We start from the raw sequence: 18,967 nt of genomic DNA, 5'->3' as shown, positions 1-18,967 counted from the left end.
AAGACAATCCATTAAACTTTACTGTAATTAATTAGAAACAACTTTTACCATGATTCTATACAACACACATAATAAATATATTGCTAAATCAGATGTCACTGCTAAAACACTTCGTTGTGTTGGTGACGAACAGTTAATATATTCAAGTTATTATAGGGGGGGATTTGATTGAGGTAATGCGCTGTGAAACTTGCCGCAGTACTTGGAGTTGTTGTTTATGTAGTTTTTCCCTCATTCATAGTGAGCTTGGAAGAGTGACAACTAGACTTGCACCAAATGAAGTGCATTATTTTTTGTTATATTTTGATAATTTATTTAGCTCCACACACAGCGTTAAAGTTACCTAGAATTAATCCAACTGAATACCACAGCAAACATTCATCAATTAGCATCAACATTATTTGTGACGGTTTTAATAAAATAATTATTGTAGGTGAGTGTGCACTTGCTTTGTAACAAGAAAAAAAACACACCACTTGAGTTAATTGGCATTGCATAGTTTTGGATACAATATACAGATATATCATATATCATCCTACAATAGTTCTTCATTGAGGATAATCTACATCAGATCCATTTGGTAAAGAGGCGTACATCACAAACAGTCTAATCCATGGCAATTTAAATGATGGAGGCGGCCACAGTTTTTCATCAGCGCTAATGGAGGGGCATAGAGGACCTCACATTTATAACCAGACGTGTGAGCAAAATGCTATTTTTTTAAAGTGGAGAAAATACATGCAAATGTCAGGTTTTTTTCCCCTTCAGACTCCAATGTAGGCTAGATGAGAGTATTTTAATAAATTACATGCTCACTTCATGTATAAAAGATCCAGCCTTCAGCCACACAGGGTTTGAACAATAAAAAGATAACTACATAAACGCTCTCGTGCATAAAAAATACCATTCAAGGACAGCACAAAACTGCTCAACAGTAAACTGTGCAAGAACTCATTTAGTGCATTTTTTCCCCCACAAAAATCAGCTCACTCAAAATTTGAATATTATTCAGGTCCTATGTTTGTTCTGCCTGTCATTCAAAATCCCTAAATCAATTGATAACTTATTTTATGAAGTTGGTCTATATAAAAACAAAGAAAACAATCTTAACTCACTGACGTAATAAATATCAGAATGAAAGGAAAATTTTAATCAGAACCAAACATTGAGGAGTGGTGTTTGACGTAAACAATCTTGATGAGAAAAATGGACGATATTCATTTTAATTTCATTCAGGTCACTTTCATATACTGTATTTGACAGACTAATAAATGGGGCTGTTAATTTGTTAACTTGAAGGTGCAAAACAACTTTTTTTTTTTTTTTTTTTTAATGCGATCAGAGTTCAGTATCTATGCGCTCCAATGTCAATCTGATCTGCTCATGGGCTTCAGAATTGGTAGTGCTGGGCCTGGATGATGTTAATGGAACTGTGGGCTCAAAACATTTCTCTACTTCTGACTTTGTCTGTCCTGTCTGTTTGCATATTAACACATCCCTACGGAGATCCCAAATGTTTGGAAAAATGAAACTGTCGTTCCTTGATGATCTTTTTATGGAGACGGCAACAAATAGACGGTGGCATGTCACATAACCATCTGCATCCTTGAATTATTACGATCACCACGAATCTAAATATCCACTTTGTGTAAATGAGGGATGATGAAGGTAAGTCTTCTCTTTAACCTCTGCTCAGAACTGACTGTGTACACAGCAAGCAGAAAGTTGCTGTTTTTCACCCCTGAAATATCTTTCATCATATGAACTCAAACACGCTGGATGTTAATTACCTCACCTCCCTGGTAACCACGAACCAATAAGTCTTTGTAGTATTAATTACTGCCCAAAATAGGAGAAATATTTGGTATCTTGATAAGCTATGTGTATCCAAAGTAAAGCAATCAAGCAATGACAAAAATGCCATGCTTTGATCTTGTATGATTCTAACTTATTTACATATATGTAAATAATAAATAAATTAAATAAATGTAAATAGCTGTAGCTATTTGTAACATATGCCATGACCATAAAGAACAATTATTTTATTCCACAATAACAATTTATCTCAGTATGCTCCAAAAGCCACTCGCATTTCAATGAATGTGTGTAATAATGAAAAAAAAATAGTGTACATACAATGTACTGTTTTACATAAAGAGGAAGATACCTCGTGACTATGAATGAAACATATTGTATTCAACAGTCACAATCAGTCTTGTATTTGGCATGTGACTGTCCTCAAATAAATCCTTTGCTTTACCCTGAGAATGGGCTTAATAGCAGTATATGAATAATTGTGTGAAGTGCAAGGCCACACATGCTGTTCTACACCTTTAACTTTATTATTATATCCGCTGTTTTATTCCTCACACTTTTCTGGTGTTCTACTCCTTCCACATTTTTTTACAGATTCTCACCAATCAATCTTTATCATCTTCCCAAAATTCATGCCTACTGGGCTTGCATTTTTCCCATTCCAAAAACATCATGCATTCCTTCCGATTTAATATTTTTTAACTAAAAACTCACCATTCATTTCCAATGTCCATTTGGTATTCAAAACATTCAGCTCATTCACCTTGGGAAGGATTTTCAACATTCCAAAAATTCTGACAAACCAGAATGTTCTTGTGTGTAAGTTTACCCATTGAGGAGACTATCCTGGACATTGGGGCAGCCATATTGGCCAAAACATTAGATACAACTCTGATCCATGTGTGTGGGTGTCCACAATGCTGTGGCCATATTAGCCAAAATATTAGGTACACCTTAGTTCTTGTACCAAATGAGGTGCCCATATGTAAAAAAATATTAGGTACATTCCAGCACTACAAATTGTACCAAATTGTACATGTTGACTAAAAGTGTATATTCACTTTCATTCGCAAAAATTACATTTTCAAAGGCCAGAAATTCAAAATGTTTGTGATTATCACCTCCAGTTTCCATATTTGTATTACCCATTTACCCATTCAAAGCGTTTCTAGTTCAGTTCATTCCAGGGCATTGTGTATCATTCCATTGCATTCAATATACCATATTATCACATATCCAGTAGTTTTCTATTGTACTAATTGTACTTATGTTGTAGAAATACATAGTTTATATAGGCCTACATGCTCTCTCTCTCTCTCTCTCTCTCTCTCTCTCTCTCTCTCTCTCTCTCTCTCTCTCTCTCTCTCTCTCTCTCGGTCCAGCCCCCTTCTTCCTCAGTCTTCTGGCGTGTCATCTCAGGGTTCCCTCTCCGTTTCCATAGGTAGTCCATAATGAGTGTCCATTGGTGTTTATAGTGGCTGCCCCCTCCCACTCACCGCCTTGGCCCTGCCCACGTTTCCGAGGTCTCACTTTGGTTTATCTTCTGACGTTCAAGTTCGCTGGAACGTCACGTCCGCACTTGAACTTGCAGCTCAGGGTTTGGGGAGGGCATGAGGGGGAGGAGGAGGAGCGGGGTCTTCTCTCACTACATGCGACCTCCATCATCATCATCACCATCATCATCACCACCATCATCATCGTCGCCACTCTCCCGTTGCGCTAAAAGTCATGAGGATCTCCTTTACGCAGCCCGCAGCGCGTTACTCCCCCTCGCTCGTGCGCGTGTGATCCGCGCACTTCACTTTTGCGTGTGTTTTGAGCGCCTCACTCGCGCGGCGCGTGATTATTACGGACGTCAGATGCATCCATGAGGAGATTTTCACTTGGAGTCTACCTGGATTTCCCAATGTGAGCTCCGCTGAGAAGCCGCCACTCCAGCCAACATGTCTCGCCGCAAACAAGGCAAACCCCAGCACTTGAGCAAACGGGACTTTTCGCGTAAGTACATGTGCACGGTTGTGTTTCTGTCCATGGAACCACTTATTTGAGTAGATGGGGGGACTTCCTTGATGAATTTCAATTGCAAGATGGTCCTTGTGTGTGGGAACTCGCTACATGGAGCGCTTTTTCAAAACAGTAGGCTTTATTGCAAACGCGGCGCAGAGGTTCAACTTAACGCGTTGCGTCTTGTGCCTTGTAAATTTCTTTTTGCCATCAAAGAGCATGCATAGGCTTTGTCACCGCCGACTGCATCAAGTGGATAAGTTACCAGCAGTGAATACAAATATATAACCAGCATCATTTTTTTCGTGCTGTCAAGAGTTTTATTTGCCGAGGTTAGAGGCTGTTTGGTCAGGAAGTGGTGTTTACATACACACTTGTCCGCAGCGCAAAGACCTCGTGTGCGCGGTTAACTCGGAAGGCTCATCTAGTAAAGTGAGGCGCTATCCCATAAATCCCTTTCAAAGCGTTTTAAAAGGGCACACTTTCATTCAAAGATAAGAAACACATTCAATTCTTTACGATCATGTGTTTTCAAAGACATTGACTTGAAAGACATTGACGTTGCACTGCAACTTTAACAGGATGCATCCAGAAATGTGGCGTTGAAGATGCTTTTTGTGCGACTTCAATTGTATGACTCGGGCACTAAATGAATTTCCAATACAGTATAGAGTATGCATGATACAGTTGGTTCATAAATTATTTTATATTGCTTTTGTTTCCTAAATCTGATCTATATAAACGTTTCCATGCTTCTTCCGTGTTGGCTGAAACCAATGACGCTCTCATAGAACGCGTGCCTTCATTTTGTGAGTGTGATACAAATGGATTCGCCAGTAGGGGGCGTACAATGATTGTGCTCCTGTAGGACACCTATGAACTTGAACTTGATCTACTTTATTCCTACCGAGCGACTGTATCTGATCGTTTTGTTCAAACCACATTCTTCTTTTATGCGTAGAAAAGTAATGCTTCATGCAAATATAAAATGGCAGAGGAAAGCAAGAGCGGAGCGCATGTGCTTAAAGACCTGGTTTCTTGTACGTCTTTAACACCAGCGTAAATGTATTGAATAACATTTCAACTCAATCATCTCATTAAGCACATTTGAAACATATGTCATCACTGCAGTTTGAATAATAATTTTAATTCAATAGTTGTCAATCATTTAAGACATTGACTTGAGCACGTTGTAGTTCTAGGACCTAATTGCATAGTTCCTGGTTTTATCACCAGTATGGTACCTTTCTATTCCGTTTAATTGTTTATGTCCACAATTTATATATATTTTTTCAAAATGTAGTATTTGATGCCGTTATATGTATTTTTATATTTCTCAAATAATGAGCATCGACTTAGTGTTTCCTGTGCCAAGATTTAGTGACAGCCTAGTGTTTATTATTATTTATCTTTTTCCGTAAGCAATTTTTGTCATACTCAAACAGTTCCCTGTGCGCTGCCCCCTCACTACATAAACCCAAACCACTTTGAAATCTGTTGCAGTCAGTTGTTTGAAAAAGATAAAATTCCAGTTTTCAAAGTTATTCATTTCACTCGTGCTTGGAATCAAAAAAGAGATTATTTTGAGTTTGAAGGGAAATCTTTCCCCTTAACTCAGCCTCACATACTCCAGCGATGTCCATGGCATAAGCTGGTCAAGATAAGCTTCAGCAAAAGAGCGGCAAATTCCCTCATCTTTAATGTAGTCGAACATACAGGTATAGCCGGGCCTATCTTGCATAGTCCCCCATCACCTTCTTGTCTGACCTGACATGGAATTAAAGGTTGAACCGGCGGCAAGAATTCATCACATCTTATCTCGACATCCCAGTTGGAACGTCCAATGTCATTTACCATGTGGCTAGATGAATTCTCTCTCTCTGTTGGTACTTCAGGGACCTACTCCACATCCAACCCCTCCATGTCTAACCGTGGTTCACGAGATCCCAGCACTTTTAACGAAATGGGGTCCAATCATCTTGAACTCAAATTAGAATCTATTTTTTGATTCTCTGAGGTGTTAGGTTCATTAAAAAGTGAGATTGGCACCACAATAAAGAGGGTCAAGCAACTATGTCGCTGTCTGTCCGCTGCTGCAAGCAGTCCATATCAAAGTTTTTTTTTTTTTTAACTGCTTCCCTTGATTTCTTTTCTTTCTTTGTGTCTTTCAATCTTTATTTTTTGTTGATTCTGCTTCTCTTGATTCCTTTTCAGTCTTTGTTTTTTGTTGTTTCTTTCTTTCTGGCGCTGATCGGTATAGCTGTCTGCTTACGTAATGTAGTTTTTACATCTCCTTGAAGAAGTGTAACTCACATTCAGTTTTTTTGTATGCTCCCTCACAGCTGAGCCACTATCAGGCGTTATACCAGAAGAGGACTGTCAGGAGTCCCCTAGGCTGAGTATTGCTCAGGGCGAACCCCTAAAAGGGGACCAGGACCTGCTGACGTGCGGCCAGTGCCAGTCCCGCTTCCCCTTGGCTGACATCCTGCTGTTCATTGAACATAAACGAAGGCAGTGCCACGGGAGTCTCTGTACGGACAAACCCCTCGACAGGCCGCCGTCTTCGCCTCTCTCCTCGCCCCTCTCCACGTCATCCTCGCACTCAAGGAACCACCACCACCCACGTAGGGTATGCCACCCGGTGGAGGTTGCCGTTCAGGTGTCGCCGCGGGACGAGGATTGTTTATCGACACCCTTGCAAGGAATAATCCCCAAGCAGGAGAATATTACAGGTAAATGGCTGCCACGCAAGGCTTAAGCAAGAGGTCTGGGAGTATAGTTTGGGTGGTATTTGAAATATCTGCTGCCGCGTTTAAGGCCTTTGAATGTCCTTCACTTAGAGCCCTGAACTCACATAAAGAGCAACCATCCTGACAATTATCGCCAGGAACGGAAACATTTTCAGTGAAAAACGACGCACAGGCAGTCACACAAAGACACAGATTATGCAAAGAAAAAATGGATTACAGATGTGGACAGATCCGTTGCCCTCATGTGGTGGTGAGAGATGCAACTCTCCCCCTCCCAGCATTGTTCCACTGTCACGTCTCGTGCTTCTTCAAACCTGTGCCAAGAAAGCCTCACTCCTTACAGACCGATAGTTTTATGGACGCATTTTTTTTCTCGAAGAAAATCATGCATTTTAAGAGAGGCACAGCTTCTAATTATCTGCTTGTCTTGCGATTTGAGTAATTAAGGACTTGTTAATACTGCTGGTTGGTTTATTGGCAGTCCACTGGGACTTCATGGGCCTGTTGTGATAACAAGCGTGACTCTCTTATGACTGGTTTTACATTGTGGGGTTTGATTTTGACCAGCAAAGCTTACTCTGATGTTTATTAATTTCCCTAATACCTTGTGCCAGTTTGGCCAGATTGACTCGAAAAGGCTAGTTAAATTTTGGAGCCAATTCAAGCTAAATGTGGAGAGCAGCATTCAACAATGCGAGCTACTGTCCTTTATTAGTTAGAACTGCTGCTCTGCAGATGGCAAGTCTCTTAGCCGTTGTTAGCTAGTTAGTCCTCTTCCTATACAGAGTGACCACTGTTCATTAGTGTAGAGTTTGCAAAACATCTGCCCTCTGTGTGAGTGCGCGCACACACGCACATGCACACACGCGCACACACGCGCACACACGCACAAAGCTCACTTGCCTCTTGGCCTTGTCAGCTGCTCGAATATGCTTTTCTTTGCTTATTTAGATCCTCATGCAAAACAATTCACATGATGTCGTAGGGTCAGGAGCTTGCATTCGGGGCAGAGAGTTATTTATAACATCTGAATGCTGTGCAAAGACACACACTGTCTAGGTTGATTAGTTCTGCTGGTAAAAAAAAAGTCATTTTAAAGTGAGAAACATTTTGTGTAAAAGGTAGACGCAGCTACGGTGTCAGAAAGGCACCATACCGATCAGATGCAGTAAAAGCACTCCTTCCACCTCTGTTGCGCTCTATCTGTGATTGATGGATGCAGACTGGCAGTGCCAGTGCACCATCCCTTACCACATATGGTCGCTGCCATGTTCGCTCACCCTACTCGGCTCGAGGCGGACACACAAAGATGAGGCATTTCCATGCATTCTCTCCTTACACAAATCCAACTGGATGGTGTTATACTGTATGAATATTCCCAATGAGGATCTTGCAGCAAACAGCATCTTTGGAAATGTAATTTGACACAGATAATTTACTGGCGTAGAAACTGAAATCACGTGAGGATGATGATTGAACCTGGAGGTTGTGGGGGTCATGATGGTGTCTAAAACAGTCAGAACTGGAGCTGGAGCTGTACGTCAATGAGACAGCTGAGGCTGTCTGGGAAGTCCCATGGCTGCAGCTGGGGCCACGGTCTGCAGTCTGGAGCCCTGGGCCGTTAGAAGAGGGCAGAGCAGCCTGCTCGCCATCATTTGCATGATAAACAATTTAAGATATGCATAGCGACAACGTAGCTTGTCTCCAGATTATGGATGGCCCAGAAAAAGAGCAGATGACCGTTTCTCACACAAAAATACAAAATTAGATCTCTCACATGATGCAATTTATATTAAAGTGGCATATTAGCGAATATTTATATTTGTTCTCGAATGCAAATCAGATTTCTGTTGTGTCCCCCATTGTTCTGATTTGAGAAGCACCACTACACAATCACACATTCACTCATGCCATTCCCTGTGTAGTAACACCAACTGTGAGGAAGGAGGTACACAAGAAAGAAAGATGGTATTGCAACATTACTGTGGCCCATTTATTTATCCATCCCACCATTTGCATTTATTACCTTATCCTTACTAGTGTCTTAATAAGGCCACTGTAGCAAAATCGAACATCACCTCCCACTTCCGTCTCCTTTCAATACTCTTGCTCAATTGAAACCTTGACTCTGAATCAATACTGAGGTAATTATGGCAGCCACCTCCCCTTACACTCTTTTTCTTATATGTAACAAAACATTATTGTGATATTGCTAGGAAGCTTGTGCGTCTTCTTGCAGCATCTTGCCTGTACAGTGTGTCTGTGTTGTGGAGACAAAGGTATTTAGCTGGCACAAAATTGGCATCTTGCCACTTATCTTCTCCAAACCACCAGCCCCCATGTCCTTCACCACCATACACATATATTCACTGGGTATCTCTCAGGGAGAACTGGGGGTGAGTAATGTGTGTGTGTGTGCATGTGCAGGAGCTGGGAGATGAAAAGACTCCTTAATCGTGACATCTTTTTCCTGTGGCTGGTGTTTGTGTGTCGGTGTGTGTGTGTGTGTGTGTATATGTGCATGGACGCGTATGGTCAGGGTTGTGTTGCCGGGTCGCTTTGCAAGTTCACATATGGCGCTTTGTTTCGGTGATCACTTTAATTGATACTGAATAGGCCCAGATGCATGCTATTGTAATTACTGTACACCAGCTAATATTTTCAGCACACTCACTCCATTGTCCGCATAAACTGATAGTAATTAGATCCTACAGTTGTACCATGCTCTGATAAAAAATTGTTTCTATTTTTAACTGTGGGCTCCAACAATTTTTAATAAAGGTAAACAGCAGGGGCATCGAAAAAGCCAAAATTCTTGGCAAGTATGAGAGGAAAACTGATTACACGGGGTGCAGTGGAGGGAGTTGGAGTGTTCGTATGCAGAGTGCTCCATTCTTAAAATAAAAAGAAGAAAATGATGAGACACTTATTTGCAGTTTTGCACACAGTTTGAGTTCAAACAATTGGGTTAAATTATTTCCTATTTTCATTTCTAGCAAGCGCTGTATCCCAGAATTTTATTTTCAGTTAACAAATTATTGACTGTATTCTTACTTTAGATTTTTGTGATCATTTTATATTGACTGAAAAAACAACTACTTTTGCGTGATTTGGTCTACCTTATTTGGGAATCAAATTTTAAATGAACTGGTTTTATATTATAAAATAAAATCATAGCTACTGTAGCTTTAAACTTAAAGGGGCAGTGAAAGCGTGCAGATTACATTTCTATGTAGATGTAACTTTTTTCAGTTCAAATATAGTGGCAGGGGGTGCAATACATTGCATTTGGGCAGTAAAGAAATAATACTACGAGATACTCATATCTTATGTATAGTAGTAGTATAATACAGTCTAAATTATATTCATAGCATATAGTCTAGTCCACAGGTGTCGAACTCGAGGCCCGGGGGCCAGATCCGGCCCGCCACATCATTTTATGTGGCCCGCGAAGACAAATTGTGCATCAAATTCGTGTGTCATTACTAGAATTGCAAATTGTCTTCACTTTTAATAATATCTTTTTTTTTAAAATATTTGACCAGTTTTTACTCGTCTGATATGAAAACGAGTTGTCAGTTTGTTTTGTAGTTTTTCCTGTAAATAATATGAGGTGCTCATACATGTATTTGGGTTGACAGTCATAATGGCCCTCCGAAAGAAGCTATGACTACAATGCGGCCCGTGAAAAAAATGAGTTTGACACCCCTGGTCTAGTCAATCTCTTCTGATCGCTTTGTTTGACTTAATACAATATTTTATAGAACTGAGAAGTGAAACTGGAACAATCCTAAATATAAAGCTTTATAATGGTACAGAAGTAAGAGTCATTCTGCGTTTTATAATTTGTATGAGCATCGACTACAGTATAAAAAATGCTCAGCACGCTGATTGGCTGTCAGCAAGCAAAATGCAAATCAGTCTGCCGCTTGTGTGGAAGATGCACGGACATAGAGTATAGATGAACAAATTAACAATAGGACCCTTGAAACCAGAGGGCACCCATCTTACGTTGCCACTTTAAATGAAAACATTTTGTTGTACTCAATGTGATTATTCAATTCCCTCAAAAATATTTCATTTCCAGACTTGTGCACAGCTGCTGCAGCAAATCAATTTCTTCCTGCAATTTTTGGAAGAACCCTTTAGCAATTAAGAAAGTGTGCATGTGACTTTTCAGGCTTCTTCTATAATTAGAAAAATGCATTGGCCTCCCACTATGCAACTACTGAAGTAATTGCAGATTAATTTTCCTCAGCAAAGCCAAGCTCACTGTGCCCACAGATGTTGGTGTTGCAACGCTGGAAAGTGACGTGTGTATTAACGTCTAGTGTGAGAATCTGATGTCGAACGAAAATGTGTTCATATGCGTGCAAGTTTGTGTACAGGTGCAGTTTTGACCACTTAAACAGTTTATAGCTTCTTGCGCAAGTGTGAGAGGGATGTTTGTTAAAAAAGCTTTACTACCATGGGTCTGCAGGCTGAACATGAAAGGGTCTTTGACTTGGCAAGCCTTGCCAGAGGACAACCCTCTGTGTACTGTGCCAGCCCAGACTTGGCCCAGAGAACTGTTCCTGAGGGACACGACGGGCCTAAATGCTTGTGTGTTGGGAGGGAGGCACGGTGTATACCGTATGTTAAACTGATGTTTAGTGGGCTTAAGAAGCAGAACCTATGGCGAAATGGCAGGTGTGTGTGTCTGTGCATGTGTGTATCAAACAATGGGAGCGTATGTGTACTTATGGGTAGGTATGCCACAAAATGTGTGTATGTCTGTGTGTGTGCTGTGTCCTCAGGGCTCCTGAATTGGACTTCCTGTGTCTCTGTTTGTCTTCTAACAACCTTAGTACCACAGCCCCAGGCCATTCAGGTGGAGGCTAGTTGAAGTATGCACCCACACACATACAGTACACATAAAAAGCAGCAACTCACAAATGCATTCACTCACCCACAAATGTGCACTGACACACAGCTGCTTTATGAAGACAACAATGCTTATATTTACTCGAAAGATGTGCACGCACACACACGCATCACATGATGTGAACCACCAGTTTGTTTGTCTGTCATAAATGTGTTTTGGCAGAGGTCCCACAGATGAGATCTGTCAGAAACATATGATCTTTATTTCAACCCCCTTTCCTCCCTTTTTGCAAAATGTTTCTTGCTCGACTTAAAGCACTGCAAAGTGGTAAGCATTAGCATGTCCGCACCTCTTAAACTTACACTCTACAGCTCATTAGCACTGTGGCAGACCTGGCGAGGGAGCAAGGCAGAAAGACACACGCATGCACAATTTCTATCCATCCATCTTGTCAAGCAGCTGTCAAACAAAAGTATACAACAGAAAGTGCCTTGTTTGTCCACAGCCACGTCACGCAGGATGAAAATGTCTTTAAAAAAAAAAAAGACTGTCCTGCCTCTGTCCTGTCAATAGCGTGGCAGACAGTCATATCTCAGGGGCAGGGGTCATCTGACAAGCATCGAGCCTGTCACACTTCAGCACCTGCAGGTTAATGACTTTATTTTTAGACGGAACAGAAACAGAAGATGAAAAAGTGACTTTCATACAGCTGTACCTCCGGAAGCGGCAGATGTGAGCAAAAAAAGGAAGTGGTTCAATCGGTTGGGGCAGAAAGAAACTTTGACAATTTGATTCGATACGACGGACAATTTTTTTGGATGCAATTGCGATCATTCAGACTAAAGATGGAAAATGGTAGTTTGTCTCTCTGGTATCATCTGTTTTTCTTCAGCCTGTCACTTCATCAGCTTCTGTTCTTATTGTGTCCTTGTAGTGTAGTTTCAGGCTGGTCTGCGGCACTTTTTGCTTTGTCTTCCTCCTGGTCGGCATTCAAATGCCGAGGCCTTCAGAGAATCAATGTGCTGAGGGTGCTGTGTTGTTGTGAACCCACTGATCCTGGTTACTATCTGTCTTTAGTCTTTCTTTCTCCGCTATCTTCTTCACTGCAAGTCTCAGGACTGGGTTTGGCCTCTCTGCTTGAGTGTGTAAGTTTGATAATATGTACTGTAACGATGTGTCTCCATTTGACCGGGTGGTTGTCTGTGCAGCTGTGTCTTGCCATTCTTATCGTACATGCTGTAGATATGAGGCATAGAGGGCCCCTGTGTCTGACTTTACACTTGTGAAAACTCACAGTCCTCCCTCCGAATGTTTGTGAGAGAGCGTCTCAGCATGCACAAACGCACAAACCGTATCTGCTGCTCCTGCTTCAAGTACTATATACCACTAGATGCTCTTTTCCTCTGGGGAGGTTCTTCTCAAAAGCCCATTCATTGCCAGTGATGGCTCAAAGTTAGCCGTACTTTTATCTTTAACCTCGAAACCGATGTCTTTTAAATGATGATCACAAGACTGGGCTTGCAATGATTTTAAAGGTTGCCCTGCACTTTTGGCTATATGTCTTTTTGTGTATCTTTATACAAAAAAAGGTACAAACTGGCACAGAAAAGAGACAAATATGCATGCACACAACACCATACTGGTAAAGTGAAGAATCCAGTTTCCCACACCAGAATGACCGTTGTTGCAAACATAATAAGCACACTCCTACTATCCCAGGCATTACTTTAGCAGGCTGAATCTCACTGATAACATGCTGGTGCCCTCATTTAAATTTGAAGCGCTTCTTTAATCTTCAAAGGCCTGATTGCTTTATGAATATGCATGGTCTGAGCTGACTCTCAGTTCATTACCTTGTTGTAAATTCTAATGACCATTAGGGCCCCGTGCGGTAATTGCCAATTGTTTTGCATTTTTGATTAGTCCATTACTGCAGCGCATTCTGAACATGTCTGCCCTGCCAGCCTGCCAGGCTGATGAGTTGAAGAGAACAAAAAGGGGAGTGCACAGGGGGCACGCTCGTTTGTTTGTTAGTTTGCTGCAGTAGTGAAATATTATATATATATATATATATATATATATATTTTTTTTTTTAAAAGGCTGAAAGCTTTTTCTTTTAGTATTTCTTCAGAATTCATATATATATATATATTTAGGAAGTAAGATGGCGGCGCGTGCACACGCTGCGGCCTCTCTCTGTCCCGAACGGTGTTTTGTTTTGTCGTTTAATGTGGGTTTGTCCGCCAGTTTTGTGTGTTCGTCTCGTCGTACCGGGTTGTGCTTCAAGTGCGGCGGGCTGGTTCTGCTCGACATCGGCGAAAGCGAGTTTTGTGGCGACCTGAACTTTGAAGCGGGGACATTAAAGGCGCTCGGTCTGCGCCGTCCTGGAGCGTCGCCGGACTCGCCTGCTATTCTTCCCCCGGTTGGGCGTCCGGGCCTGGCTGGCGGCCACCCCAGCTCGCCCGGCCGTGCCTTCCATTCTTCTGGCGGACGTTCGATCGCTGGACATCAACATGCCTGCTGAGTTCTGCGGACCGGACAGTGCGTAGCTGCTGTGCGTCTGGAGCGGATGGCGCGCTATCGGGCGGACCGGGCCATTGTACGAGGGGGAACATCGCGTGGAGGTGGACTGTGCGTCTACATCCGTGAAGAATGGTGCCGGGACTTTGTTGTGAGATGCCAGCACTGCTCGCCACTGGCGAAGTTTGTGATCTCCGGGCTGTTGGGGTCCTGAACTCTCTCCCCGTTGTTTTACTTGTGTGTTAATCGTGTGCTGTGTCTCGTCACCGTGGGATAGGGGGAACGGTATTTCGGTTTCTTTGTGTGTCCTAGCCTGAAGGAATTGACAATAAAGCTGATTCTGATTCTGATTCTGATATATATTTTAAATAGGCTGAAAGCTTTTTTTTCGTATTTCCTCAGAATTCAAAGTTTTGTTTTGAGGAAGGAACAATAGTGACTTTTGAGAGACACAAAACAAAAATTGTCGGCCCGAATGTACTCTAAATAAGGTTCATCCTGGTTGTTTCCCCAGCGCTTGAGTGCAAGAACGTGTACCTGACTTCATTTATGTCAGCATATGTAATTGTTGATTGTGTGCATGGCTGCCCGTCCGACTGTGTGTACATGTCCAGGTTTGCGTGCAGGCGGGTGAGTTAAGCGAGGTTGCTGGTGTGCTGGGAGTGGTTGGGAACTTCTGGTGGTGTATCCCAATGCTCGGCGTGCCTGGGACTTATGAAAGATTGATGCCTCCTAGCAGAATGGCACGGCCCCTGCTACAACTTGATAACATCTAATGGATAATTTAACGCACTAAAACCGGCAGCCTGGTTCCCTTCTCTAGCTGGATGGAGCGGACAGCAGCTGCTGGGCTTTTGGAGAGGGGGGGGGGTGCTGCTTTGACTGAGTGTCACAGGGAGACTTGAGGACAGGAGAAAAGGAGGAATGAAGCAAAGTGTGTGACCATGGCGTGACTAGAAGCTCCACTTTAGTGCCCAGAGTGAACTTTATAGTGTCAAGAGTTGATTAGGCAGAGCTTGTCACAGTTGTTAAGATATGAAAAAAATTATTCTTCTTCAACTTAAATGCACTCCCACTCCCTGTAGTCATCCGTTCTCTACATGTTAACAGGAGTAGGAACAAAGATAATATTTGTGTCACAGATCAAGTTTATGTAAGCAAAAGTATCAGAACATAACCTCTTAATCAGTCAGATGTGAAAATAGGCCCTTAATTGCCCTTAAATCTGATTTATCCAATTTATCACAACATTTTGAACTATGCTTCCAAAATAATTTAGGAAAACAATCTTTCAAGATCATTTCACATATTTGGATATAACTGCCCGTACACTAGCCCCATCAAATACATTTGCGATGAAATAGGATAGCCAGGCACTCATCAGTATACGCCAAGTTTCGTTAAATCTGTAGAGTGGCACTTATACTAGCCCCATGATAGGCTGCAGCCCACCACATCCCAAGATGAAGTGTAGAAATGAATGGATTGGCCTGCTATAATATATCTGGACAGGGGCGTTATTCTGGCTGGGAACTGGGAAGACTCACGCATGTTGTGCACCCACATGAGTTCCTCCCGAAACTAATTTTAGATCGGTAAAATATCTGTCTGCCGGTCATTGGTGGTATGGGGGGGCACTGACCCCTCACACATCAATGAGGTGCCCTTCATGGCAATTTATTATGGGTTGATAGATTTTGGTGCGACACCCCTACATCTAACTGCTGAGCAAACAGTTGAGAAACGCTCTGTGGTAATTATCAACATTTTGTAGGCGGTGATTAGATTAGCTTCAACGCCACTTGAATTCAATCTAAATGACAAATAAACCTGCATTCACAAATCCAGTCATAAGTGATTCTGGTTCTCCTGTCCTACTCACATGTAGGATTCATAATCTCTGCAGCTCTAAGGTCTTCAGTCAGTCTCTTATTCCCAGACTATTAAACCGTTGACAGTTTGGTTAATCGCCCCGCGCTTGGACTTCAAGGGGAATTACAAAGAGGTCAGTAGATGCTTTCTCTGAGGCACGGAAAGAAAAAGGCCAGGTGTATGTACTGTTCTTTGCTCCGTGATGTGCCTCAGTCTTAAAGAGGTCATTTCCCCCCCCCTTGTATGCACAAGGTTGAGTTCAAGAAATTTTTATAGCTCAGTCTAAGGAATTTAAGTAGCAAGCTTGGACGGCCCGTGTACAGCATGTCCAGTCTGCATGTGCTTATGTTCACGCGCTTTCGGAGAAGAAGGTAGCAGAGCCTGCTCCAGGGCATCTCACGAAGACAGCATGATAGATGGCTTTGTTAAAGGGTCCCAGGGTGTCCCCTGAACTTGAAGCACTGTGTTTATCTTGAATAGGAGACGTACAGAGTGTTGGGGGGGGGGGAGTAGTGAGCAGGAGGAGAAAGGGAATGATATAGCTTTCAGAGGAAGGGAGCGAAAAGGAGGGGAGGAGGAGGCTGAGTTAGGGTCTGTATCTGGGCAGGCCAGGCTGGGGGTTGGGGAGGTTAAGGGGGGGGGGGGGTCCTGAGCAGGCATGGCTGTTGGAGGATAGGAAGAAGGGGGGTGGGGTATGTCTCCTCGTAGCTGTCCATTAACAGATGAACTTGGCAATGGTCCAGGCCTCAAAGGTCTTGGGAGATGGGCATACACACAATCACTTGCTCACACACACATGGATGCACACTTCCCTGGTACCTGCTGACTGTGGTTGGAATGCCACCAGAGTTCTTTTTTGTCCAGAGGCGAAAAAGGACATGTCTCTGGTTTACCTATGTCAGAACCAGTTCAGACCGGTTGGACAGCCAACCGAAAGTAGGCAGAGGGACAGGTCTAGTGGTCGCCCGGCCCTGCTCGGTTTCTCTTCTCTTTATCCTCCTCAGCTTTTCTTGTCCTGTTCTGTTTTTTGTTTTTTTTCAGATTTAGAGGAGGAAATAAAGAAAGAACTTCTAACCTGAGGGCCCAGGACAATGCAGAAGTGATAGAAAAATGTGAGGAAGCGTGGGAAAAAAAGTGAGAGCGGAACAGACTGTCAAAATCAGGGTTGGAATAAGAGGGAAAAGGGTTTCGTTGTTTGGTGTGCTCCTCTTGATGGGGCAACAACACCATCTCTGCTATTGTGTACTGAAAACATTGCAGCGAACACGACGGGAGTTAACATTGTGTGTGGGCTAGTTTGGCGGATGATGAATTACGTTAGAGAATCCTTATTGAGGGAATAATGAATTGTAACGTTATCTTTCCCTATTCCTCATTTATGTCTCCCACCGTACAATATGGATGTAGCTCCACTCGCAATTACAACTCGCATGCGTCCCTTGAGTTTTGAGTGTTAGCTCTTTAACCACTCCACTTCAAATGCTTGCAGCTCACACGTAATGCAAACCTGACCTTTAGATGTCAAATTGCAAAGATCTGACACGTCATGAACGTTTGTTGAATTAATTCTAGGCATCGTAAACGTATTGCTTTGGTGTTTAAAGGTTTGTCAGTATTCAAGCCTAGTCTCTCCTTAGCCATAAATAGACTATTGTGGACAGAGTAAGATGAGTGATAAGATATTGCACGTTAAAATATTTGTATTATTCACCACTCAAGTGGATTCAAATAACCCATATTTTGTGAATATTATGAATGTTTTTTTTTTATCGCCAAGCTCAAACAATAGACTATGTGTAATGAAGGAATGAAGGGGAAAAAAATGAAATTTTTCTGGCTTAAAGATGCATATAGATGAGAATTGCAATGCTGTTATTTATCAAGCAAACCTTACTGTCGATATTTTAGATCAGTGGTAAGCACCCCTTAACATTCAGCATTTCTGACAGAATTGTAGTCTCTTGTCATTTTTATATTTGTTGAATCATACGCAGTCACGTTCAAGTGCTATCCAAAGATCGCGGCATTTTAAATTTCATATGAAAGTGGTTGGCCTGGAAATGTTAACTCTTATCAAACAATGATCTCATTGTGTGTCAAGATGTTTACCTGCCGTGTGTATCTAAATCGAATCAGCTGCTCATAGGAGCATTGTCGTGTTCGTAGCCCGCAAGCACCAATGCGAGACTCTAAAGGCTGCTAGTGGGTGTCAAATGCCACCATTGACGGATGGATGGAGTTTTATGAATTCATCACATGCATGCTGTAGGGCAAACATTGATAATGAATGTTTGCATGGCTGTGTGCATGTGTTTATGTGTTCCCGTGGAAAAGCATGCAATGTCATTTGCATGTATTCACACACGCTCACGTTCATTTGTTCTTTATAAAAAGGATTCATCCTTTTATCTGCCGTCTTTTTGCTTTTTTACTTGCGGCGCTTCAGATCTTGCCGTAGTTCTCAAAAAATTGTGCTCTCCAAATACATTTCTTGCTTCTGTGTGCAGAGCAATTTTTTTTTTTTTTAAATAAGGCCTCAAGTAAATTTGCATATGTATATGTACAGATTGTATGAGAAGTGCTCGCACACTTAAAAGCAATTGGGCGGGTGTGTGAAGGGGGGGGGGTGTTGTGAGGCCAACGTGTATATTGTTTGTGTGTGCGCACATTGATGGGGGGTTGTGTTGGCACTTTGAGACCCCCAGCCCCTCCCAGACAAAGCCGGCCACCACCCCCAGATGGTAGTCTGCTCTCTTCGGCCATGTGTCTGCTGTGTATGTGTGGGTGTGTTTATGGACAGGGACAGCTATAAAGACGGAGAGAGGGAGAAATTTGCAAGTGAGACTGTGCGGAAAAGTGAAATGCTGATGCAGAAAGTGTGTGTGTGTGTGTGCGTGTGCGTGTGTGTGTGTGTGTGTGTGTGTGTGTGTGTGTGCGTGCTTGCGTGCACACTTGAGGAGTTCAAGACTTGTCTGTACTTACAGATTGGTTTGCATATCGTGAGTAAAAGCCACCCAGTGCGGTTTGCTATGTCTTCTGTGTCTTGTTCCAGATGCATTAGAATACATAATGCAAGACAGAGGGACAAAGAAAGGGAAAAAGGGTAAGCAGCTAGAGAGCTGGACGAACTGACTGACAGACG

General features: G+C 42.4%; 1 protein-coding gene across 1 annotated transcript in view; it reads left to right on the top strand.

The window, feature by feature from the left end:
* The first annotated feature begins 3,277 nt into the window (after positions 1–3,277).
* The window catches only part of LOC119139465 (B-cell lymphoma/leukemia 11A-like), a 35,403-nt gene continuing 19,713 nt past the window's right edge, over positions 3,278–18,967 (top strand). The window contains exons 1-2 of the mRNA XM_037280202.1: positions 3,278–3,813; positions 6,162–6,551. Coding sequence (XP_037136097.1) covers positions 3,759–3,813; positions 6,162–6,551 — 445 coding nt within the window. The 5' untranslated portion in view covers positions 3,278–3,758. The remainder of the gene's footprint in view (positions 3,814–6,161; positions 6,552–18,967) is intronic.

This window comes from Syngnathus acus, chromosome 1 (genome assembly GCF_901709675.1).
Source record: "Syngnathus acus chromosome 1, fSynAcu1.2, whole genome shotgun sequence".
NCBI classification, from domain to species: domain Eukaryota; kingdom Metazoa; phylum Chordata; class Actinopteri; order Syngnathiformes; family Syngnathidae; genus Syngnathus; species Syngnathus acus.
Note: the sequence above shows the minus strand (reverse complement) of the source record. Positions and strands in the feature narration are given on the sequence as shown.